Genomic DNA, 26768 nt, shown 5'->3' with positions numbered 1-26768 from the left:
GTTTTTTTTGCTAGAAATGGTTATCTCCGATGTAAATACCGTGTGTCTGTTTGCTTCGCGGTGTTTCAGCTCCTCTGTGCTCTGTTTAGTAACTCATTCCATAGTGAAATCACACGCCTGTATGCAGTTAAGTAGCCATGCGCTCAGCCCGCATCATACAGCTGATTCACGGGAAAAAAAAAAACAAAAGACTTAAATCATCATGTGAATGGCCCATATGGTAATTTACCCACACCCCCCAGCAGGCTACAGTCCTGACAAAAACGAGACAATTTGCAACAAAAAAAAATGTATGCTTTTCCAACAAAATCTATTATCTGAAATAATGATCGCATTCTTCAAGAGCTCAACTTGCACATGATGGAAAAAAACAAAGATCACAAATTTCGAAAAAAAATGCTTCTTTTGCGACTATCTCGGATTCATTTCGGCCGACATGTGTCCCTGGATTCGGTGAGGGGTCACATATTTGTGCATTCATATTAAAAATTTCTGGAGGAAAACTATCGTAAGTTGAGATAAATCAGAGCCACTTGCGACCCTTTCAGCCGACAGGCCATTTCAATGTGTTATTTCCCTGCGAAAGTGACACAGTCGTGTCTATCGTCACTGTTCTGACAGACTATGAGATTGCTATCGTTAGTATATGACCGACAGGTGTGTGCTATCGTCACAAAAATGACAGACCTTGTAAAGTGTGATAGCACACACCTGTCGGTCATATACTAACGATAGCAATCTCATAGTCTGTCAGAACAGTGACGATAGACACGACTGTGTCACTTTCGCAGGGAAATAACACATTGAAACTGCCTGTCGGCTGAAAGGGTCGCAAGTAGGGTTGCCAACTGTCCCAATTTGCTCGGGACGTCCCGAATTTTAGGTTAATTTAATTTGTCCCGCGAGGAACAGCTCCCGTCCCGTATTCCAATCGCAGTCGCAGTTTTTGATGAAATATGGATGAGATATTTTGTCCAATAGTAGCAGACTGGTGACTGACGACACATTGAACCCTTCAACTAAACTGTCCGTTTGTGGGTGATACACGCTGGTGCGGATCGGCTTAATCCCTAATAACCTATACAGTTCGTTCAGTGTCCGTGACATAAACAAGGTGCCTTGATCAGTCAGAATCTCTTTTGATAAATCGGTAGAGTTACCTACATTAAATATCCAAAACGAGAAAAGAATTTCAAAGGAAGAAGGAATGGTTGGAAATTTAATTTAGCCACATTTTGTATGAATGAATTCTGTTATGTATAATAATATAGCCTTGTATAAGGCCTGTATTTTTATGCTACAAACATAATTTCTGACTGAAAAGAATACATGTATAAAGTAATGTTATTTCATGTAATTAGGGCCCGAGCCCTATGGGCGAAGGCCCTATTGTTCTTGTAAGAGTTCACTATTATTATTCTTCTTCCGTCTTCTTCTTCTTCTTCTTCCGTCTTCTTCTTCTTTATTTTTCTCCGCTGTTGGGCCATTTTCGGGGCGCTTCCCATGGGCGAAAAAGCACGAAATTTGGCACCAGTTCCGAGAATTGCCACCGCTACTCAGAACCAGAAGCCCAAACTTGGCCGGGGCTCCGGGCCTCTATAGCGCCCCCTAAGTCGTTGTGATTTTGGCCTCCCGCATTAAGGTGCCTGGGTGCCTTGTAGTTTGTAGTAGTGGCATGCCATTTGGTAGGCATATGTATCTCACTAAGCCGGACAAAAATGTAATGCCAATGCATTAGCCACGCCCAACAGGAAGTGAGGTAATTTCACTTTTGTGCGAAATGCATGGCCACGAAGACGGCGCAACTCCTCCTAGACCGTTCATAGGAATGTCACCAAAATTGATACACATCATCTACAGACATGGCTGACAAAAGTTACTAAATACGTTTCACGTAGGATAAACCATTCAGAAGTTATACGTCAATCAATTTTCGATGCAAAATTTTGCATGCTTAAAAATTCATAACAAATCTTCTGATTGCTCAAAACTGCTCATACTTCACACGCAAATCACTCATTGGGCTTCTGACATGTTACCCCCTTTCTGTGATATTTCGCCACTGGGGGCGCTATTTTTGGGCAAAAATTCCAATCTTTCCTCAAATTTGGTCAAACTTCACGGCCACCCTCTTACTACCTCCCATGTCATGTATACCACATTTTGGAAATTTTTGTCCATGGGGGGCGCTGTTTTTGGCCGATGCAATTGCTCCAAAACGGGTTTTTGGTAAATAATTCCATAATGCTTTTCCTTCACACCACTACCTTGTGATAGTACGTTGCTGTTGTAGACACTTATTTTCCCAACTCATAATCGCTCATGTACAGCATAGCGCCACCTACTGACATGGGAAAAACCAACAAATTTATTCTTCAAAAATCTATATCTCATCTTCTATTTACTCAATTGTCATCAAACTTCATACGCAAACTCTTCATAGCTCACCTGACATCTACACCAAATTTTGTGCACTTTCGCCCCTGGGGGTGCTGGTTATGGCATAAATGATATTGCAGCTTCTGATCTGTCAAACTTGCCAAGCAAACTCTTTCCAAGACCCTTATTGGGGCGCTTGCCATGGTCGACTACGCACGAAATTTGGCTCCTTTTTCTTAGACTGCCACCGCTACTGAGAACCAGAAGCCCAGATCCAGGCGGGCCTCAGGGCCTCTATAGCGCCCCCTAACTCGTTGTGATTTTGGCCTCCCGCATTAAGGTGCCTGGTTGCCATGTAGTTTGTAGTAGTGTCATGCCATTTGGTAGGCATATGTATCTCACTAAGCCGGACAAAAATGTAATGCCAGTGCATTAGCCACGCCCAACAGGAAGTGAGGTAATTTCACTTTTGTGCGAAATGCATGGCCACGAAGACGGCGCCACTCCTCCTAGACCGTTCATAGGAATGTCACCAAAATTGATACACATGATCTACAGACATGGCTGACAAAAGTTTCTAAATACGTTTCACGTAGCATAAACTGTTCAGAAGTTATACGTCAATCAATTTTCACTGCAAAATTTTACATGCTTAAAAATTCATAACAAATCTTCTAATTGCTCAAAACTGCTCATACTTCACACGCAAATCACTCATTGGGCTTCTGACATGTTACCCAATTTCTGTGATATTTCGCCACTGGGGGCGCTATTTTTGGGCAAAAAATCCAATCTTTCCTCAAATTTGGTCAAATTTCACGGCCACCCTCTTACTACCTCCCATGTCATGTATACCACATTTTGGGAATTTTCGTCCATGGGGGGCGCTGTTTTTGGCCGACGCAATTGCTCCAACACGGGTTTTTCGTAAATAATTCCATAATGCTTTTGCTTCACACCACTACCTTGTGGTAATGTCTCTTGCCGAAGAAGCTGTGGAAGGTATTTCGCGGGGACGCATGCCCCCGCCCCCCTTGGCCGCTGGCGCGAGGGCCCGTCGAGGCCGCTTGCGGCTTTAATTTCCAATTATTGTTGATATTCCAATTTTGAAAATAAATTGTATCTTTTTTATTTCAATGTTTTATATTATTTGGTTCTAGTGATGAGGTATTTAATATTATTACTAAATTTGTCAGATTAATAATGTAAGAAACAGTTTTGTTGCTATCGTCATCTAGAGTGTCTGTCAGAATATGATGGTAGACGTTAGTTTGTCTGTCAGATTTTGATGATAGAAACCGATGTGTTTCTATTGTCATTTAGCATGTCTGTCAGAAATTACAATAGAAATGGTGGTTTTCAAAGAGACAAACTTTTTTTTAAATTGTGGAACATATTTGCTTCATATGATTATATCATACTCTGGCAGACATTCTATATGATTTTCATGACTTTCCTCCATGAAAAAGATTAAAAATTGTGGGAGAGTGTCTGTCAGATAAAGACTGATTTTGTCTGTCAGAGTGATGGTAGAAACACGGGTTAATTAAAACGACTTTTATTAATTAGTTACCAGGACTACTGTCCTAAAATTTACTATAAAATGTCCAAGACCCCAAATGCTACTAGAAAAACTTAATAGAATTATTTTGACAGGGGTGATAGCGTTCCGGCGCCGCGCCGGATTTCCGGCGTACCGTGGCTGGGGAAAAAAAAAAAAAAATCTAGTTCGCCCATTGTCATTCTGAGATGCGCAGATAGACAGTAAAGGGAATTCGCATGATATGGAACTAGTGGGAAAAAAGTGCCGTCACGGCACGAATAGGTCTAATTCGTGCCGTGACGGCACTTTTTTCCCACTAGTTCCATATCATGCGAATTCCCTTTACTGTCTATCTGCGCATCTCAGAATGACACAGGACAATGGGCGAACTAGATTTTTTTTTTCCCCAGCCACGGTACGACGGAAATCCGGCGCGGCGCCGGAACGCTATCACCCCTGTCAAAATAATCAATTCAGAAATTTAAGGAGATGGGAGTTAACTGGCCTCTGTTATGGTAGAATCTGCCTCTACTGATCTGCTTAAATCAATATTTGATCAACTGGACAAGCTCATTGCAAAATTTATATGGCAAAAGAGAGGTCAAAGACTAAAAACACTGTCACTTTTAAAACCACTTGGAGGACTCAAACCTTCAAATCTGATATGCTATTTCTGGGCCACATAGTTAAAACCTTTAATAATGTCGATTTTGGATATTTCATGTGATGGCTCAATAGAGGAAAAAAAAAAGTCTGTGTGCAAGACCCCTCCAAATCCTACCTCCTTGAAGGAAATTCTGATGGGTGAGTGGACAAGGGTCACATTAAAAGTTTGGAAGAAAATAAAATTGTCATTTGGATTGTCTAAGGCAATTTCTGCACTAACCCATATCAGATTTAGAGAGGATTTAATTCCCTCACATACAGATGCAGGTTTTAGAAACTGGGCTGAACATTCTCATTATCTCTAGCCGCTTTATCCTGTTCTACAGGGTCACAGGCAAGCTGGAGCCTATCCCAGCTGACTACAGGCGAAAGGCAGGGTACACCCTGGACAAGTCGCCAGGTCATCACAGGGCTGACACATAGACACAGACAACCATTCACACTCACATTCACACCTACGGTCAATTTAGAGTCACCAGTTAACCTAACCTGCATGTCTTTGGACTGTGGGGGAAACCGGAGCACCCGGAGGAAACCCACGCGGACACGGGGAGAACATGCAAACTCCGCACAGAAAGGCCCTCGTCGGCCACGGGGCTCGAACCCAGGACCTTCTTGCTGTGAGGCGACAGCGCTAACCACTACACCACCGTGCCGCCCTTGGGCTGAACATGGACTTACGAAATTATATCAGCTCCATAAGGATGGCTGCCTTAAATCATTTGAACAGATAAAGGAGGAATTCACGCTTTCCAATACAGGAGTTCTTACCATATTTACAATTAAATAATTTTTTTTTAACAAAAAGTGGATTGGACTGAGAAAGTATGGGAACTCTACAAGATGAAACAGATAACATAAAACTCCAAATTATCAGAAAATGGAGCCCCACCATTACTGTACTAATACAGTGAAGTGATACATAACCTGAATCATACATACATTTATTTCCCAATCCAACATAACTTGTCAGTCTTCTTTCTTCCCCTCCTTGACCCCTACTTTTTTTTTGTGTTCTCTTATCTGTTATCAATTGCTGGGTTTCAGTCACGTGACTTTTCTTGGTGGTTTTACCGGAAGTGAAATAGCTGGTGGTCTAAACGGCTGCTGCAGTGCAAACAACTAGTGATAACTTGGAGTACGCTCGTAATCTAGAAGCCACTGGTCGCTTTAGATATATTCAGAAGATCGCTGTGTGCAATGGAATCGACCCCTACAGTCTGGGAAAGAAGGGTTTGTCATACGATCTCGAAAACTACCCTTCAGTCGAGTTCCCCGACATCTCGAACTATCTGGTGTTGCAGACGTCATTCTACACCGCAAAACAGATGAAAGCGTGGAAGAGTATGGAGGCTTACAACTTTTTTGTAAGTGGCTGGGTAAAGGATCTCGGTATCAAGTCACTGCCGAATGAATCCTGTATTGTTTTTGCCCGTGTAATTATGTTTTAAGCTTTTCATTCACATCTTTACAACGAAGCACTGCAAGTTCAAGTGTAAACAAACAGTTCACTTGATTCTCACTTGTGTTGGCTTTTATCTCTCGGGTAAATCATTCACAAAGATCATCAGAAACCCCTTTAAAGACCTGGATCTTAGTTAAACAAGACAGAGAAGTGATCGTGGCGCGTTGTAACTGTACGACTGGGGAAGAATTTTGTCGTGGCCTTCATGCATATGGACTTTGTGAGGAGTGAGGAGTAAACAAAGAAACAGCTGGGGACTAGCGCTTCATGACTAAAAAAAAGTACTGTAAAATAACGACACATAGCAAGAAAAGTACTTGGAAAGCACTAAGGACAGAGCTGAGAGGGAGATACAAACCTTTCACGCCGTGATCGCCGCAAACTCGAGCATGCTTCGACTCGGCTCCCTTCGATTTCAGTGAGAGGTTCAAAAGCCACCTCTCTCGACGTCTTTTTGTGAAATCCTGTGTTCGTTCACCCTTTTTTATTAGTTCACGGGGAACCCTGAAGAAACTTTTATCAGTTTCATGGTTTGATTGATTTGAACAACCTAAAACAACGCAAGTGTAAGGCATTTCTCATACGAGCAATGCACCTTCTCCATACAAACGCTTTGTCAACTGAGCTTTGGTAGACCACCAGCTAAAGTTTTGAATAACTGATGAGGCGGATGTGATGTCACGTGAAACCCAGCAATACTTGTCATAAGGAAATTGTGTTTTTTCTCTTTTATTGTATTTTTTCATTACATATATGTGGAAAAACAGCAGTGGAATTGTAAATATTCAAGTACAAGTTGCTTGAATTTAAATAAAAACTAAGTTTAAAAAAAAAAAAAAGTTAATTTTTACAGATATTCAAAGCCAAACGTTTCAAAGAGACAGTAATTATAGTAATAATGAAAAGCCATTGGTAATATCTCATCTCATCATCTCTAGCCGCTTTATCCTTCTACAGGGTCGCAGGCAAGCTGGAGCCTATCCCAGCTGACTACGGGCGAAAGGCGGAGTACACCCTGGACAAGTCGCCAGGTCATCACAGGGCTGACACATAGACACAGACAACCATTCATACTCACATTCACACCTACGGTCAATTTAGAGTCACCAGTTAACCTTACCTGCATGTCTTTGGACTGTGGGGGAAACCGGAGCACCCGGAGGAAACCCACGCGGACACGGGGAGAACATGCAAACTCCGCACAGAAAGGCCCTCGCCGGCCACGGGACTCGAACCCGGACCTTCTTGCTGTGAGGCGACAGTGCTAACCACTACACCACCGTGCTGCCCATTGGTAATATTTCAAACTAATTTTTTTTACGTGTTGAAATAACAGCAAGCTTCTTATCCATGAAAGCTTTGCTTTCATTCCTATAGTGAACTTCAAATTTGAATGAATGCAAGAGCTACCAAGTGTTGGAATACCATTGTAAGATTAATTTTCTATGATGTAACCAGTAATTTAGTGACTTCCTGTTTTATTTATACAAAGAGGAAAAAGAAAAAGGATCTAACAGCAAGGCCCCACATTTTCTATGCAATTTAAATTTCAAATTGTGACAGATCTACTGCGGTGTGAGAAACTACTTGAAGACTTATAAAAAAAAAAAAAGGTGTTCAAAAAAAGGCATTTTTCTGGTAATAAAAGGGTGACTTGTATGCCTAACTTATGTGCTCTCCACCAAGATTACTGCAGTGCTGGTTTCTAGGTCACCTCAAAAACAAGACCTTTAAATCATGCCCTATTTCATGAACCACGACTCACTTGCAAATAAAGGCAACAACCCAGAAATTCCAAAGTGCATCATAACACGGCTAAACAGGCGCAATCTTAAATCACGCACGTCACCCATGAAAGAAGGTATTTAAAATTTAAAAAAAAAAAAATAGATGTGAAACTGGGTAGTTGTATATATTTCTGTACCATCCTTTTTCAGTTTGGATGTGTGCGCATACCTGAAGAGAGCAGATGGAGTGGCTGCCAACAGTCGGCTGCCATCTGGAGACCATGACAGATTTGTGACTCCTCCACCTCCTACACGTTGCAGAGGAACGCAGATTTCTGCAGCCACATTCCACACCTGAATAAGACAACACAATATACAGCTTGGCACTGGTCTGTAACTGCTGGGGTATAAAGGACAAATAAGCATCGTTACATAACGGGATAAAACTTTGTCTAAATCTTGTCATCAATATGAACATTTATTTTGCTCAGAAATCGGCTGCATAAAAACAAACAAAAATAAATAAATACTGACACGTACCATCATAGCAGTGTCTACAGGAGAGGCAGACACTAGGAGAGAACCAGAAGGGGACCAAGCAATGGAAGTAACTGGAGAGTGACCAGGATGAGATAATACCTGAGCACAACCAGAAGAGGGCCTGTGTGTATGCGAGAGAGAAAGAGATTCCTTCACTACTTTTATCAGAATATATGTAAAGATTGAGAATTCTACAGTGATGAGTCTTGGTACTGTAACTCTATCCAGAAAAAAAAAAAGCTTTTCATTTATGAATAATTTTTAATTTGTTAATAGTTAGGGGAAAAAAAGGGTGGGGTCAACGTGAGTTTACTCGGCACCAGGATACAGGATATTGCAGAAGGCTATGCGATACAGAATAGAAAAGTGTTCCATCATTCAGAGATCGCTCATTTAAATCCCAATGATCCCAAGCTATGCGGCCAGTAGGTCTCATCTCATTATCTCTAGCCGCTTTATCCTGTTCTACAGGGTCGCAGGCAAGCTGGAGCCTATCCCAGCTGACTACGGGCGAAAGGCGGGGTACACCCTGGACAAGTCGCCAGGTCATCACAGGGCTGACACATAGACACAGACAACCATTCACATTCACACCTACGGTCAATTTAGAGTCGCCAGTTAACCTAACCTGCATGTCTTTGGACTGTGGGGGAAACCGGAGCACCCGGAGGAAACCCACGCGGACACGGGGAGAACATGCAAACTCCGCACAGAAAGGCCCTCGCCGGCCACAGGGCTCGAACCCGGACCTTCTTGCTGTGAGGCGACAGCGCTAACCACTACACCACCGTGCCGCCCCTGGCCAGTAGGTCAAGAGAGCAAAATTAGCCTGTGCTCTCACGGAGGGAGGAGTGAAATACTCTCTTGCCCATCGCCAATTCATGGGCGGCTGCGAGCTCATGCATACCGAAGTGGACGGATAGCTCTTTCTTCAAAGATCCTGATGCTGGCCCTGACGCTGCCTGAGCAGCAGTTTGAAAAGCTGTGGCCAATAGCCCCCAAGCATAACGACGTCGTCACTTGTTTATCGCAATGTATTAATGGGGGATAGCCAGGGTCGGTAGCTGTGCAATATAGCGGATGTTAGATTCATTTTACATGAGAGGAGCGATTTTGCCATGCTCGGTCACGGAAGACAATGAAATTGGTGATTTAAAGAGGTGGAGAACATGTCGAGGGTTTACAGCAGGGAAATCGGAATCCAAATCAAGCTTGGCGAGTTTTTTTTTTTTAAATAAAAAAAAAAACACACCCCTGGACTACAGGCCCCAGGATCACAAAGCAATCTTAGACTTGAGTCTAAATTAGCTTATTTTAATCTTCAGTTATTCCTTACCGTTTTCTAAGATTTGTTCTAATGAAATCTTAGCCTTGTACTTAATCTTGATCCAACACGATGAAAGTCACAGATGCAGTAAGGGAAACTACAACCCCGATTCCAAAAAAGTTGGGACAAAGTACAAATTGTAAATAAAAACGGAATGCAATGATGTGGAAGTTTCAAAATTCCATATTTTATTCAGAATAGAACATAGATGACATATCAAATGTTTAAACTGAGAAAATGTATCATTTAAAGAGAAAAATTAGGTGATTTTAAATTTCATGACAACAACACATCTCAAAAAAGTTGGGACAAGGCCATGTTTACCACTGTGAGCCATCCCTTTTTCTCTTTACAACAGTCTGTAAACGTCTGGGGACTGAGGAGACAAGTTGCTCAAGTTTAGGGATAGGAATGTTAACCCATTCTTGTCTAATGTAGGATTCTAGTTGCTCAACTGTCTTAGGTCTTTTTTGTCGTATCTTCCGTTTTATGATGCGCCAAATGTTTTCTATGGGTGAAAGATCTGGACTGCAGGCTGGCCAGTTCAGTACCCGGACCCTTCTTCTACGCAGCCATGATGCTGTAATTGATGCAGTAAGTGGTTTGGCATTGTCATGTTGGAAAATGCAAGGTCTTCCCTGAAAGAGACGTCGTCTGGATGGAAGCATATGTTGCTCTAGAACCTGGATATACCTTCCAGCATTGATTGTGTCTTTCCAGATGTGTAAGCTGCCCATGCCACATGCACTAATGCAACCCCATACCATCAGAGATGCAGGCTTCTGAACTGAGCGCTGATAACAACTTGGGTCGTCCTTCTCCTCTTTAGTCCGAATGACACGGCGTCCCTGATTTCCATAAAGAACTTCAAATTTTGATTCGTCTGACCACAGAACAGTTTTCCACTTTGCCACAGTCCATTTTAAATGAGCCTTGTCCTAGAGAAGACGTCTGCGCTTCTGGATCATGTTTAGATACGGCTTCTTCTTTGAACTATAGAGTTTTAGCTGGCAACGGCGGATGGCACAGTGAATTGTGTTCACAGATAATGTTCTCTGGAAATATTCCTGAGCCCATTTTGTGATTTCCAATACAGAAGCATGCCTGTATGTGATGCAGTGCCGTCTAAGGGCCCGAAGATCACAGGCACCCAGTATGGTTTTCCGGCCTTGACCCTTACGCACAGAGATTCTTCCAGATTCTCTGAATCTTTTGATGATATTATGCACTGTAGATGATGATATGTTCAAACTCTTTGCAATTTTACACTGTTGAACTCCTTTCTGATATTGCTCCACTATTTGTCGGCGCAGAATTAGGGGGATTGGTGATCCTCTTCCCATCTTTACTTCTGAGAGCCGCTGCCACTCCAAGATGCTCTTTTTATACCCAGTCATGTTAATGACCTATTGCCAATTGACCTAATGAGTTGCAATTTGGTCCTCCAGCTGTTCCTTTTTTGTACCTTTAACTTTTCCAGCCTCTTATTGCCCCTGTCCCAACTTGGAGATGTGTTGCTGTCATGAAATTTCAAATGAGCCAATATTTGGCATGAAATTTCAAAATGTCTCACTTTCAACATTTGATATGTTGTCTATGTTCTATTGTGAATACAATATCAGTTTTTGAGATGCGTAAATTATTGCATTCCGTTTTTATTTACAATTTGTACTTTGTCCCAACTTTTTTGGAATCGGGGCTGTATTATGAAAAATCAACTTTTGACTTAAGTGCAAGTAGAGCTGGGCGATAAATTGATTTTATCGATCAAATCCAATTTACAGTTGAAAAAGGACGATGCGTTTTTATGAAAATCGGGTTTCTCTCAGTTTTAACTTCCGCCACTGATGCTTCCCTCTGCGCATGCGCAGAACGGATCGGGCACTGACACTATAGCCCTCCTCCCGTGCGCTTGCCATAGACACACACAAACAACATGGCAGCGACTGGGGGGGAAGTTGCAACTTGTGCCCAAGAAAGGAGTAACTTCCTCCGTGATCTGGAATTGGTTCGGTTTTGCGGCGTCGGACGCAGACCAAACAAGTCCTCGTTGTAAGGTGTGTTTGAAAATGGTTGCTTCCAAAGCAAACAGCACGACGAATTTATTCTAACACCTTAAACAGAAGCATGCAGCGGAGCAGGAGAAGTGCTGCTCCCAGCGGAATGAACACAGCCGCAGCACGAGCGCACCATCCACAGTAAAGCAAGCAGCCGTCCCGGACACATTTTCGAACTGAGTGCCTTATGATAAGAATGGGGCACGGTGACAAAAAACTATTTTGTCAGTTTTATCGAAAAGGACACAATTTTATTTATTATTATTTTTGAGGGGGCATTTATTATTATTATTATTTTTTTTTTTTAAGTTTGAGGGTGCATTGGGTCAGTGCCAGTTTGAAACTAAGCTATGTTGGAGAAAGCTTTCTTAAAAAGTTACTCTATGTTCTCACTGTTTACAATGGCATGGTCTGCCATCTCATCTACAAGCTTGTTTTTTGGCTTCTTTTTGGTTTCTGGTTGCACTTTAACCCCAAAGGGGAAATTTAAGTGAAAACAAAATAAAGGTAAAACTTGTTTTTTTTTTTTTTAGGCCATATCGCCCAGCTCTAAGTGCAAGACTGCTTTGTGATCCCGGGCCCAGATGAACAGCATCAAAACATTTATAAATGAGTGATTAGTTAAATAAAACTTGATATGAGGAAACATTACCCAAAAATAAAAAACCTCTTTGGAAATCCGCCGATCTGCCGTGTCATGTTCAGTATACGTAAATGCATTTTCTTCAATAAATGCCGCTAGTGAGGTACACTGAACATTATACACACCCGAAAGAGAACCCTTCGTTCAGCTGATGAGTGTTTCAGCACGTTGAGAGGCAAAGGCCGAAGAACGCTTCTTTGTTTTACAGGCTTTGGAATATCGCTAGATTCAGATGATGAACAGTGTCGATTGTTATAATCTATAACCGAAGGCCATTCCGCAGCCCATGGAAATATTGCTGAGTCACAATTTAAGTACGTCTTTTTCCCCCACCAGAGAAATGTAAGCTACAAACACTTGTCCAGTTTGAAGGTTTTCATTGCAGATTAAACTCATGCACTTCTTTCTTCTCCTCGACTGGCAACTGATAAAAGCTCAAATTAGGGTGTTGTCTTTGTTGTGTAAACACAGTTCGGCATTGAGCAATTCACTTTAGGCACGGTTAAAACCGGTTAGGCCACGGCTTTTCAAAGTGTGGGGTGCGCCTCCCCTAGGGGGCGCCAGAGTTCTTCAGGGGGGGCGCAACGTGAGGAAAAATATACCAGAATAAGTTACTATTGTGGACATTTAGCGAACTTCAGCTAGCCTTTGCCAGAGACAAAATGGATCGATTTTTAGTACCTAAAGCTACAGTGAGTGAGGAGACAGAGTCTGGGCCAAGCAAAAAAAAAAAAAAGAAGTATGACCACGATTATTTAAAGTTTGGATTTTCATGGACTGGATCTGAAGATGCTCCACTGCCACAGTGTGTTGTCTGCCAAGAGGTGCTAGCTAACAATGCTATGAGATGTTTAAAATGTGTAAAACAAGATGTTTAAAAAAAAAAAAAACACAGATGTTTAAAATGTGTAAAAAAATGTTTTCAAAAAGCACAGATGTTTAAAATGTGTAAAAGAAAAAAATGAAAATGTGTACAACAACCATTTTTTTTTTTTAAATATGAATGGAACATTAAGTATAGCAACAACAAAAATTGTAAGGGGGGGGGGCGCTGTTGTTTATTTGCTCTCTGAGGGGGGGCTCACTCTCCCACACTTTGAAAACCCCTGGGTTAGACAGAACAATGCAGAGTTTAACAAAAGGCGAAAGTAAACAATATGGCGGAGCGAACCCCGGGTATCGCCCATAATGCACTGCGGTAAACAAGCAATGACAGTCATGGGTGAGGGTTATTGACTAAACTAGGGAGAAAATTGGGGGGTGGGTTTATAGAAAACATCCAATTTGTGGTTGACAAAGCAAGATAAATCACAAATAAACCCTGTGCTGTCCTTCCTCAAAATAAAAATGCCAGTGTGTGTGTGTGTGTGAGAGAAAAAGAAAGTATCTGGCATTACCGTGTAGACAGAGAGTTCGGGTCCACATGCCAAATGAGTAGACAAGTGTGGCAAGCCACAGCCAGCGAAGACGCACACAAAGGCTTCCACTGCATAACACTAACACTCCTCTGCAGTCTGTGCTTCAGAGTCGGAGTTATCGCACTGACAGGTGAGGGGGGGAAAAAATTAAAAATGCAAGGTAAGTGCAAGCATGTACACACTGAGTAAAATAAAATACAATTGTGTCTCATACTTTTACTTTTTTTTTTTTAAATAAAAGCTTCACTTCTGTTTTCAATAACATTCATCACTTTCGAAGACTAAGTGGATATTAGCAGAGCTCCCCAGCCGCGAAGCGGCGCTCAATACTTAAGAGAATATGGTAATGCATCGACCTGACGTTTGAGGACTTTTGCATCTGTATGATATACGACGAACGTGTACCACCACAGGAAATCTGATCAGAAGTGCAAGGTAACGTGTCTCAAAACACTTGACCAATGGACAATGACATTTTTATCTTTATTTGCACAAGATATAAGGTTTTTATCCAGTGCTGATTTTTTTTAATTTGCTTTTGAAGTCATTTTTAAACTTGCTTTATTGCTTCATTAACGTGTCATTCAATTACGTTTTCGGTTTTAGTAACCTTATAATCGTGACTCGTATTGCCAACTAATTGCAATTAAATATTATATTTATCAGCCTATTCAGTTTTTAGCCATGTTGAATTTAGTTCGTCTGGTCCACGGTAGGCGTCGCTTATCCGCGCAACCTTCACGAGACTTGTGTGAGATTTTGAAACGTGAAGTGTCAGTGCTGCCATTTTGAAAACTGTTTTCCAAACGAAATGTTGCCCAAAAACGAGTTTAAATAACTATTACTGCCTGCTTTTTTCAAACTTTCCTGATTGCTATCAAAACAAACGAAACTTCCGGCTTGATTACGTCAGCGTTCGAAAGAGGGCATGCGCGTCTTTTGAAGACGTCGGCAGATGTTGGCCACTTTGATTTCCGCTGTACGCTTTACTTCCGTCCTACAATGTCTTGCGCAGGTCTCAACAGACTGATATATTACAGAACATATTTCAAACACTCATAACTTGCTATAGCAGTGACAAAATAGCTATCAGAAATGCATTCCTATATTTAATAAAAATGAGAGGAATATAATTTTGATGATAAAAAAATGCCTTCAGTTCTCCTTTAAGAACAGCAGCAGAGTCTCTGACAGGTGCATATGCATTTTTTTTTTTTTACATTTTTTGGGGGCTTTTTTTCACCTTTATTGGATAGGACAGTGTAGAGACAGGAAATGAGCAGGAGAGAGAGAGACAGGGAGGGATCAGGAAATGACCTCAGGTCAGAATCAAACCCGGGTCTCTGGATTTATGGTATGGCGCCTTATCCACCTGAGCCACAATCAAACACCAGACACTGAGCACCGTGAAAACTAAAGAATACAAAAAAATTATTCACGTAACATGGTTGCAAACAAATATGCAGTTTTGCAGAGTAACGTCTACAGACTATGCTCTGAACGTTACACACCATGCTTCGCTCAACCAAGGGTCCAAACCTCTAGAGGTTAGCCAAATATGTAGCATTAGCCTCTGCGCTCAAAGTCGTGTGCTAAACCACAGTTGAACCAAATGCACCAAATACAAAACACTCAATCAGTGCACACAAACTTTACACTGTACATTAATGATATCTCAGGACACACATTCCTTAGTTGAAGTGTCATTCCAAGGGGCCAAACCCACAGGCACAGACAACCTGGAAGAGTGTGCCAAATCTCTGTCAATTTCTGACAGGCTTGCTCAGGGAGGAAGCCACCAGTGTAGTCCAAAAACAAATAATAGTGAGTGAGGCCAGCTGTGTCCAGAAAATCCTGTTCCAGCATGCTGTCCAGCTTTGTACAGTGTTGACCTGGTACTGGCCAAGAGGTCCAACCTGTGCCTTGCCAAACCTTTCCCAGAACAGGGCTACCACCTCTGGATGCACATGGCTGTCTCAGACCATACCAACTGAAGAAGAAACCTTTGTCACATGCACACTTCAAGCACAGTGAAATTCATCCTCTGCATTTAACCCATCTGAAGCAGTGAACACACACGCGCACACAGAGCAGTGGGCAGCCACACCAGAGCGCCCGGGGAGCAGTCAGGGGTCAGGTACCTTGCTCAAGGGCACCTCAGCCCAAAGCCGCCCCACGTTAACCTAACTGCATGTCTTTGGATTGTGGGGGAAACCGGAGCGCCCGGGGGAAACCCATGTGGACACAGGGAGAACATGCAAACTCCACACAGAACCTAGAACCTTCTTGCTGTGAGGTGACCGTGCTAACCACTACACCACCGTGTCGCCAACTGAATACAGAATTATTCTGATGGCAGTGGCTGTCAGGGAGACAAGGCCATATGTGTTCCATCCAAAGAAATCTAGCAGGATGTAGCCACAGGCCTGCAGTTGGCGAGATATCAAGAGATGTGGAATGCTTGGAGGTGACAAAAGTCAAAGAAAAATGGTTGGCAGAGAGAACGAGAGACAAGCACCACATACCGAGTAGAGAGGACACGAACTGTACGCTGCCCGTTCACAGAGATGGCTGTACAACAGAAGTATTTTTACCAACTATTGTCTCATACAATATCACTGTGATTTTGCTGAAAGGTCTCAGCATGCATCAAAGTATCCAGGTGATTCTCACTTCCCCCCGGTGATTAGGAGCTACAGTGGGGCAAAAAAGTATTTAGTCAGCCACCAATTGTGCAAGTTCTCCCACTTAAAAAGATGAGAGAGGCCTGTAATTTTCATCATAGGTACACTTCAACTATGAGAGACAGAATGGGGGGAAAGAATCCAGGAAATCACATTGGTGGATTTTTAATGAATTAATTGGTAACTTCTCGTCTCGTCTCGTCTTCTTCCGCTTATCCAGGACCGGGTCGCGGAGGCAGCAGTCTAAGCATGGAAGCCCAAACTTCCCTTTCCCCAGACACCTCGGCCAGCTCCTCGGGAAGAACACCGAGGCGTTCCCAGGCCAGCCGAGAGACATAGTCCCTCCAGCGTGTCCTGGGTCTTCCCCGGGGCCTCCTCCCGGGGGGACATGCCTGGAACACCTCCCCAGGGAGGCGTCCAGGAGGCATCCGAAAAAGATGCCCGAGCCACCTCAGCTGGTTCCTCTCGATGTGGAGGAGCAGCGGCTCTACTCTGAGCTCCTCCCGAGTGACTGTGCTTCTCACCCTATCTCTAAGGGAGCGCCCAGCCACCCTGCGAAGGAAACTCATTTCAGCCGCTTGTATCCGCGATCTTGTTCTTTCTGTCATTACCCAAAGCTCATGACCATAGGTGAGAGTCGGAACGTAGATCGACTGGTAAATTGAGAGCTTCGCCTTTTGGCTCAGCTCCTTCTTCACCACGACGGACCGGTAAAGCGACCGCATCACTGCGGAGGCTGCACCGATCCGCCTGTCGATCTCACGCTCCATCCTTCCCTCACTCGTGAACAAGATCCCGAGATACTTAAACTCCTCCACTTGAGGCAGGACTTCTCCACCAACCTGGAGAGGGCAAGCCACCCTTTTCCGGTCGAGAACCATGGCCTCGGACTTGGAGGTGCTGATTCTCATCCCAGCTGCTTCACACTCGACTGCAAACCGCCCCAGTGCATGCTGAAGGTCCTGGTTTGAAGAAGCCAACAGGACAACATCATCCGCAAAAAGCAGAGATGAAATCCTGTGGTTCCCAAACAGGATTCCTTCCGGCCCCTGGCTGCGCCTAGAAATTCTGTCCATAAAAATTATGAACAGAACCGGTGACAACGGGCAGCCCTGACGGAGTCCAACATGCACTGGGAACAGGTCTGACTTACTGCCGGCAATGCGAACCAGACTCCTGCTCTGTTCATACAGGGACCGGACAGCCCTTAGCAAAGAGCCCCGAACCCCATACTCCCGAAGCACCCCCCACAGAATACCACGGGGGACACGGTCGAATGCCTTCTCCAGATCCACAAAGCACATGTGGACTGGTTGGGCAAACTCCCATGAACCCTCGAGCACCCTATGAAGGGTATAGAGCTGGTCCAGTGTTCCGCGACCAGGACGAAAACCGCATTGTTCCTCCTGGATCTGAGGTTCGACTATTGGTCGAATTCTCCTCTCCAGTACCCTGGAGTAAACTTTCCCTGGGAGGCTGAGAAGTGTGATTCCCCTGTAATTGGAGCACACTCTCCGGTCCCCTTTCTTAAAAAGAGGGACCACCACCCATAATTGGTAACTTCCTCTGTAAAATAAGTATTTGGTCACCTACAAACAAGCAAGATTTCTGGCTCTCACAGACCTGTAGCTGCTTCTTTAAGAGGCTCCTCTGTCCTCCACTCGTTACCTGTATTAATGGCACCTGTTTGAACTCGTTATCAGTATAAAAGACACCTGTCCACAACCTCAAACAGTCACACTCCAAACTCCACTATGGCCAAGACCAAAGAGCTGTCAAAGGACACCAGAAACAAAATTGTAGACCTGCACCAGGCTGGGAAGACTGAATCTGCAATAGGTAAGCAGCTTGGTGTGAAGAAATCAACTGTGGGAGCAATTATTAGAAAATGGAAGGCATACAAGACCACTGATAATCTCCCTCAATCTGGGGCTCCACGCAAGATCTCACCCCGTGGGGTCAAAATGATCACAAGAACGGTGAGCAAAAATCCCAGGACCACATGGGGGGACCTAGTGAATGACCTGCAGAGAGCTGGGACCAAAGTAACAAAGGCTACCATCAGTAACACACTACGCCGCCAGGGACTCAAATCCTGCAGTGCCAGACGTGTCCCCCTGCTTAAGCCAGTACATGTCCAGGCCCGTCTGAAGTTTGCTAGAGAGCATTTGGATGATCCAGAAGAGGATTGGGAGAATGTCATATGGTCAGATGAAACCAAAATAGAACTTTTTGGTAAAAATTCAACTTGTGTTTGGAGGAGAAAGAATGCTGAGTTGCATCCAAAGAACACCATACCTACTGTGAAGCATGGGGGTGGAAACATCATGCTTTGGGGCTGTTTTTCTGCAAAGGGACCAGGACGACTGATCCGTGTAAAGGAAAGAATTAATGGGGCCATGTATCGTGAGATTTTGAGTGAAAACCTCTTTCCGTCAGCAAGGGCATTGAAGATGAAACGTGGCTGGGTCTTTCAGCATGACAATAATCCCAAACACACCGCCCGGGCAACGAAGGAGTGGCTTCGTAAGAAGCATTTCAAGGTCCTGGAGTGGTCTAGCCAGTCTCCAGATCTCAACCCCATAGAAAATCTTTGGAGGGAGTTGAAAGTCTGTGTTGCCCAGCGACAGCCCCAAAACATCACTGCTCTAGAGGAGATCTGCATGGAGGAATGGGCCAAAATACCAGCAACAGTGTGTGAAAACCTTGTGAAGACTTACGGGCAATTCCATGTAAATGTCAACCTCACCATGCAAAAATAAAGCAACACGTAATACATCAAAACCACTCCCAGAGATATCACCTAGGCCTGTATTTTACAGACGTGAATAAGTTGAACCAATTTGTAACCAACCTAATATGTCACTGTCAGTCTTTTCTTATAATGTAAACCCCAAGCTAAAATCAACTTTGATCATGTACAATTCTATATTATTGCCACAAGCCACAGAAATGTATGCTAAAATCCACAAAACAGCGAAACAATAGCCATCCTAAATATTATTTAAGAACTTTGATAGTTTTAGCTGATATTTAGAGAGTTTTTCAAAGGGTTATGGTGGTTAAATTGCTGATTTTCTAAACATATGCCATGTCTATTTCAGACGCGTCACATCCGTAACGGAATTTCGTCACATCCATAACGCTGACTTTTCCTTCCGAAACTCTGCATGAAATACAAAATATTTTAAACAAAGATTTTTTAATATTCACCTTGGACCCCTCTATCAAACAGATATCTCCATTTCGACATTAGGTTTACAATTTCACAGAGTTTGATAAAAATGTAGTGTCACCCAAGAAAAGTGATACTTTTTCTGTCACGTCCATAACGCATCTTTTATTGGCGTTTTCTGGCATGCCCTAGATGTACTATGGGAATTGTTCTTGTTCTATCACTTCTCCAGTATGGTACGGCCTTAAAATATGCAACACCTGTTTAAATACTGGGAGACAATAAAACATGCACTGGGTCATTTGTTGCCATTTTGAGTTCAAGTGTCACGTCCATAACGCTGGAATTGCTCTTACAGAAAACGTTTGACCTCTGTCATTGCCAACAAAGGGTATATAAAGTATTGAGATGAACTTTTGCTATTGACCAAATACTTATTTTCCACCATAATTTGCAAATAAATTCTTTAAAAATCAGACAGACAATGTGATTTTCTGGATTTTTTTTTCTCATTTTGTCTCTCATAGTTGAGGTATACCTATGATGAAAATTACAGGCCTCTCTCATCTTTTTAAGTGGGAGAACTTGCACAATTGGTGACTGACTAAATACTTTTTTGCCCCACTGTAAATAGAACCATTTTTCTATGCATAAAACTATTTTTTTTTTGTCTTCACTACTGGAATGATCCCAAACACCACATAAAAAGATTCTCCAGTACATCACCAGCTGTGATCACTGCACTTTCACCTCTCTGAACCCTTTCCAACTCTACCTTGAAATTATAGCACTTCTCCACCGAGCAGCATGACTCGACACGACTCGGCAGCAAATCCAAACTGAGGGATTCTCAAATTTCTACAATGTCTACATCAGGCCAAAGCATCATATCCAAACCTGCTGACATTATGGACACGATCTTTCCTTACGTGTCTCATCCATTAGCGTATAGTATCGGCGCCGACAGCTGTTTGGTATAGGTAGCCAACGTTAATAATTAACATGGTCTTTCTCTCGGTTTAACGTTAGCCTGACTACTGCCGAGAGGATCACCAAAACTCCACTGTCCTCTCTGCAGAGCGTCTACCACCGCAGAGTCCACCCTCAAAGACCCCACCCACCCCCAGCACGGACTGTTCGCACTTCTACCCTCAGGCTGGAGGTACAGACGTGTGAAATACAAGACTGTCAGACTAACGAACTCTTTCTTTCCCACCGCCATCAGACTCCTGAACAGCTGACAGGAGTCTATAACCATGGACTACCTCCCTTGTAAACTGTCCTTGACCGTTCACATCTGTTTACACATTACTGCCCTTTTTGCTGCTGTTCCTTGACTGTTTACATCTGGTTACATTGTTTACACATTATTGCCCTTCTGCTGCTACGTCCGATCGTTGCCTCATTTTTGTATACACTACCTATTTTGCATTACATTTACCTTTATTTTGTACTATACTGGGTGTTTTTGCACTATACAGGTAGTTGTCGACTTGTGACCTATGCAGCTTACGACCGATCGACTTTACGACCGTCTGGTTATGACTGGCGAGTGTTTCCCAGCTGAGCGCACGACAGTTTCCACCCCAGCTCCTGGCAGCGCCCAGCATCCAGCCTCTCGCTGCGTACGACAGTTTCCACCCCAGCTCCTGGTTTACGAAATGAGCAAATCCTCCTGCCAGCCCGAGCGCTGCAACAGCTGAGGACGTAGACGACCCACAGCCAAGCACCAGTGATGTCAGCAGTCACTAAGTTTTGTATTTTGCTACGTTTCAAACTAAAATGTTTTCTATTTTTCCACACCTGTATTTCGTATTTTTTGTTTTGCACATATTAAACGAATTGTACTGTACGCAGTGTAGTATGCAGTGTTTGACTTAAACCAAATAATGAGCCACGGTAATGAAATAAGAAAATGTTGATAAAATAAGACTTTAAGATGATTACAATATCACAATATACTTACGTTCATTTAACATAGGCCGACTTACGACCAGATCGGTTTACGACCGGTCAGTCGTAACCAAACGCAGTCGTAAGTTGACGACTACCTGTATTGCCTTTACTTTGTATTACTTCTTCCGCCTATTTACTTATTTGTAATTGGCATCCATGGTGGACAGCAAACTAAGAATTTCATTGTGCAAGAGGACATGTCCTTACTGTGCATATGACAAACACTTTGAACTTAGCCAGCAGATGACGGGAGCAGAACATGGATGAATTACCCGACCCTTTTTTGTAGTTATGGCAAAGCCAGTACTCTATGACAACAAAAATTCACTCATCTTTTCAAAATATTCAGCAAACACCAGTCTAACCACGTTAACCTCCCTTAGCTACAAAGCTAGCAACAAGCTAATGTTCAATAGCTGATGCTGTGATGTTTGTTAACTAGCACCAGGCTTTCGTCTAAACCGGGGAACAGGGGCGCTGCGCCCTCTTACTCTCGGCGTGCGCCCCCTTACCGAAATGCCAATTGAACCCCAAGTCACATATGCTACTGCACAACATACAATCTTTCTCAAAACGATTTTTTCTCCGTGAAAACATCCCAGCAACACCACGTGACAATGTGTCTGATCATCAAATACGTTATAATTACTCCAAAAATATTCCAATCATAGTAGATACACCGCCAGACGGTGCAAAAACGATCCGAATTGGCGTTTTCCAGACTGAGGCGCCATGTTTAGTTGTTTACTTGTCGCGGCTGCTCTCGCGAGATTTGACATGGGTTACATACAAGGTCAGCTGACTTGTAGAGCGATATTTCTCGAGACTGAATGACCTTTCACCCACCGTTGCGGGAGCTTTTGACAGAAGTAGTTCGTGAGTTGTTTTTGTTGACACTTGGGCATTTAAAGATGTCATCCTGCGGCACGAAACGGAAGAAAGCCAAAGACTGTCCGGGGCAGAAGAAGATTATTTCTTTTTCAATGTTGACAGACAATGTGTTACGATTTCCCTCTCAGATAGCCTCAATGTCCCATTGTAGCCTCAATTTTTCAAAGGCTTCGCACAGCGGGGGGGGGAGATGGACAACCGGCACCATCCCCCCGTCGCTTCGCTCCCTCGCCATGGTGAGCACCCTCATACTAAATTTTTCTAGAAAAAACCCTGAGCACTATCATTAACTGCCTGTCATCACCAACTGATTGACCTCTCCGGGTGTGTTCTGAGGTGCCTGATCAACTCTGATGTGTCCTTTTATTTTGATACCACACACCTTGCAGTTAGCCATTCTTTTGTTTGGGCCTTGTGTAAAGGCATTACAGCCAAAGCGCATCACAAATGGCACAGCAGCTGCAGATGACATCTCCACGGTCACAGAGCTCCTGCTGGCAATGCTGAAGCTTACAGTCATCTGCGGCCGTGTGCGTGCACGTGCAAAGCTATGCATGATATTAAGAGAGGACGAACATTCAATTTGCGAGATAATTTCATGTTGATGCACCAAAAACAGAAATGTTCACGAGTCCGGGTCGAATCTCAATTCTTTTGAAGACGAGTTTCAAGTCAGTGTGTGCGCGCACGACTGGAGTTCAAGTCGCCAACTCGATTCCCCGTCTCTGCCACTTGGTGTACCTCCGAGAGTTGTAGATCTTGATGGAATCATCCAAGAGGGCTACTGCAAACTTGTCTGTGTGAGGATGCCATGCAAAGCTCCGGATGGCACTATCAGACCTTACAAAAAAAAAAAAAAAAAGACATTTATTTATACGCAACACTTAAGGACATATACAGGTCACAAAACTAAATTCGGCAGGCAAATGACCTTCAACCTTCAATTGGGTATATGGATGTACTCTTAAGACGTACAATAATGTGTACAATAGTCTTAAAGCGTATGTAATGCCTTATTATGAATATATATCATTAGTAATGACCAAAATTAATTAATAAAGCAGGGGGGAAATAATTTATATTATTTATTTTATCATCAAGCACAAAACTAGAGATAAATCGCGGCATCCAGACCCCGTAAAAAGGCAGCCTTGCCCCAGGGCTAATCTCGCATGACGTCACACGTGTAACCCCGGTTATCTGGGTCATTTCTGTTCATCTGCTTGTTTACTCGCTGAAATTAGATATTGCTGAAGGAATTTTACAAAAATAACGATAGGAAAGCGCTGCGTTGTGTTCGGATGTTCAAATTCATATCCAACAGGACACTGAGTTCACGAATTTCAGAGGAACGACACTAATCTAAAGCGATAGTGGGTGAGGTTTGTGCAAACCAAGCGGGCAGATTTCGTGTCGCCACTGGAGAAGAGTCAAGTGGGAATTTGTGAGCAGCATTTCAACAAGAACTGCTATGAAGGACAGGTGTTCTTGATGGAACAGATGACAGGCCAGAAGAGAAAAAACTAATCATCTGCCCCTTCATCCAACACATAAGAATCCCAATCACTATCAGAATTCTCTCCAGAATGTGATTCCATACCGAGACTGGTCTAACCACTGCTGTGCACATGAACGAAACTCATACCTGGATATTTGCTACACATGTGACGTCATGCACCCCTTCGGGATCTTCCGGTTCAGTCTCAGCAGATTCCGTGAAAATCAGTTGATCTTATTGATTTTCCATTAATTTATGGCCTTTTGAATCAGCGATGCAGGGTTTTCATTAGTAACCGATTGCCGATCAAAATCATCGGTTGTAATGACGTCTGAATCGGTTGTTTTTCGGCCAAATGCAATTTTCCCGTGATTGTTCAAACTTCCTCGTCGGACTTCTTTGATAAGGAATGCCGTTACTTGTGTGCCGTTTGGTTGCTGAGGCTGTGTACATGTGACTAGATAAAAGGTGGGAACCGATTGGCTAATCCTTATTATATCATCCAATCATTTAGCGCGTATTAAATTATAGCGCATCACGTGGTTCCCACATGGCAAGATGGCGACCCTATCCTGTATGATATGGCGTGACGACGACCATGAAAAAATGAAAGCGAACGCTGTTCGATTTCGGCTTCGCAGAAAAAACTGGCAAGTCTCGCAGAAAATGCCCAGCACTGTTCTCCACGGACGCTTTTAAAGTGGCGCACCGCCACGTTATAATTCTGGCCAGAATTAGGTGAGAGCTGCATTTTCCCGTTGCTTCAGTCAGTGCGTTTACATGCACATCCAAATCGAGCTACTGTCGGTAATCGAGCTAAGGGTTCCAGCAGGGGTGCCAGAGAAATCCAATCCTACATGCACACAAGGAAATCGAGCTATTGTGTGAGGTACATTGTGCACCCGAGCCACAGGTGGTGCTACACGCCCCATCGTGTTGGTACACTTCCGGTTGTCGTCATGAAGAAGAGCTATTCAAGAGTATAAACAAAGTTATCAGTTCCGTGTTCACAAGAAGAATGACGACGAGGACAGAAACATCGAGAGATGTTGTTCCTCCTGACCTCTTCTGCTGCTCGCTACTACTACTGTTGTCATGCCGACCGAGGCTGTTGTGTTTCCCGCCTGTGGTCTCGTCACTCCCGGAAGGGGCAGTGCTGAAGTAAGTAGCTTGACTACGTAGCTCGACAGGGTTTACATGCACTAAGTAGCTTGGCTACAATCGCATAATCTAGGTCGCGTAGCTCGATTACGAGAAATCCAGTTCGGTTCGATTTCAGCCGAGCTAAGGTGTATCCATGGCATTTAGAACTTCGATTTCAGTCGAGCTACGGCAGAAATTCGATTTTCTTTATGTGCATGTAAACGCACTGAGTGGTTCTTTACTTCCGGGTTCCTGGATCAAAGGACCCCAACAATGGAGGCTGGGGTGGCTTTGTAGTGCTAATCTCGGGCACGCGTACCAGCTCATGCATGGATTGGAGTGGTTTCACCCAATTAACAGTATATGTATTGTTAAAAATGTATGCATTTATTGTAATTGGGTATTGTGTTTATGCATGGGAGTTCATTTATTTTTCTCACACAGAAAAAAATAATTCAGGGATGCGCAACAGGCGCATCAGTCTCAACTGAAATGTCAAATGAGTCTCACATTGACAATGAAGATGATATGTACTGTAAGAATGCGTTAATTTTTTGCAAAATAATTTTAACAATGATTTAGCATTTCCTATCCATTTATTGGCCAGTTTCACTGTCAAAAAAGCCCAAAGTCCATCAGCTTCAGGGGGGACTTCGTCTCCCTGGCCCCCCACCCACTGGTCAGACACCGATTGTACAGACTCTGAATTCTAATCAGCAAAGGTTTGTAAGGTTAAGAAAATACTTGGTGTAATTTGTTATATATATTTATAGAATATATATTTCAGATGGATCATGGAGAGCTAACGATTGGCTGTTAGAAATTGAGAAATTCTTTTTCGGCGAGGGGCAGGCGGGCTTTGCCCCCCCACCAGGGCGTTGCCCTGGACCCACATAAGGGCCTAAGCGCCCCCCATGACCCCCGGCCTAATCTGTTACTTTTCACATTTCATCTGTTGTTTTCTATACTAATGAAAACCCTGGCTATGGTTCGAAAACATGGTCAGATCAACGTAATGATTGTTGCTTTGTACAAGGAAAAAAAAAAAAAAGTGTGGTTTTAGGGATATTAAATTCACTTTAAAATGTATAATAGTATAAAAGCAAATTGGAATAAACACAAAATTTAAATACCACAACAAAAATCTATTTGGTTAAAAAAAATAAAGTGTATAAAGTCATTTAAATTCTTACCAGCCCAATACTTGTGAAAATTCCGTGACCATCTCCTCACCACTTAACTGATAAAGATGACAGTAATCAAAATTAGCTTTGTATGAGTAATAAACAAAAGGCAAACAAAGTGTCTGGATATCTAAAACTAATTCATGAGGTGGAGGCAATGAACAAAATGAAGCAGTGCTTAGCTCACTTATACAGTCTAAAAAGAGCTCAATCATGTTTACATGTCTTGCTTGCCTGCTACCTATTTTTATACATTTCCACTGCATAATCATAGCAAAATACCTAACTGTGTCATGCAAAGTTCACGTTATCTTATATAAAATAAAAAAAGACGACTTTTTGTACATGAATGATTGTCAGTGCTACATTTCATTCAAATAATTCAAGGCTGCTGAAACAATTTCAACAAACCTGTGTTACCTATACATCAAGATGGAAACCAGACTGAAAAAGGAAAACAATATCCAATTAA

The 26768-nt window shown here is 43.0% G+C and overlaps 1 protein-coding gene across 2 annotated transcripts in view; it reads right to left on the bottom strand.

Moving 5' to 3' along the window:
- Positions 1-26768, bottom strand: part of aaas (achalasia, adrenocortical insufficiency, alacrimia) — a 104473-nt gene that overhangs the window by 38402 nt on the left and 39303 nt on the right. For both annotated transcript variants that reach the window (XM_060931708.1, XM_060931709.1), the window contains exons 6-10: positions 26306-26352; positions 23213-23311; positions 13745-13888; positions 8321-8441; positions 8010-8134 (exon numbers count right to left, since the gene is read on the bottom strand). In XM_060931708.1, coding sequence (XP_060787691.1) covers positions 8010-8134; positions 8321-8441; positions 13745-13888; positions 23213-23311; positions 26306-26352 — 536 coding nt within the window. The remainder of the gene's footprint in view (positions 1-8009; positions 8135-8320; positions 8442-13744; positions 13889-23212; positions 23312-26305; positions 26353-26768) is intronic.

Source organism: Neoarius graeffei, chromosome 10, assembly GCF_027579695.1.
Source record: "Neoarius graeffei isolate fNeoGra1 chromosome 10, fNeoGra1.pri, whole genome shotgun sequence".
NCBI lineage: Eukaryota > Metazoa > Chordata > Actinopteri > Siluriformes > Ariidae > Neoarius > Neoarius graeffei.
Note: the sequence above shows the minus strand (reverse complement) of the source record. Positions and strands in the feature narration are given on the sequence as shown.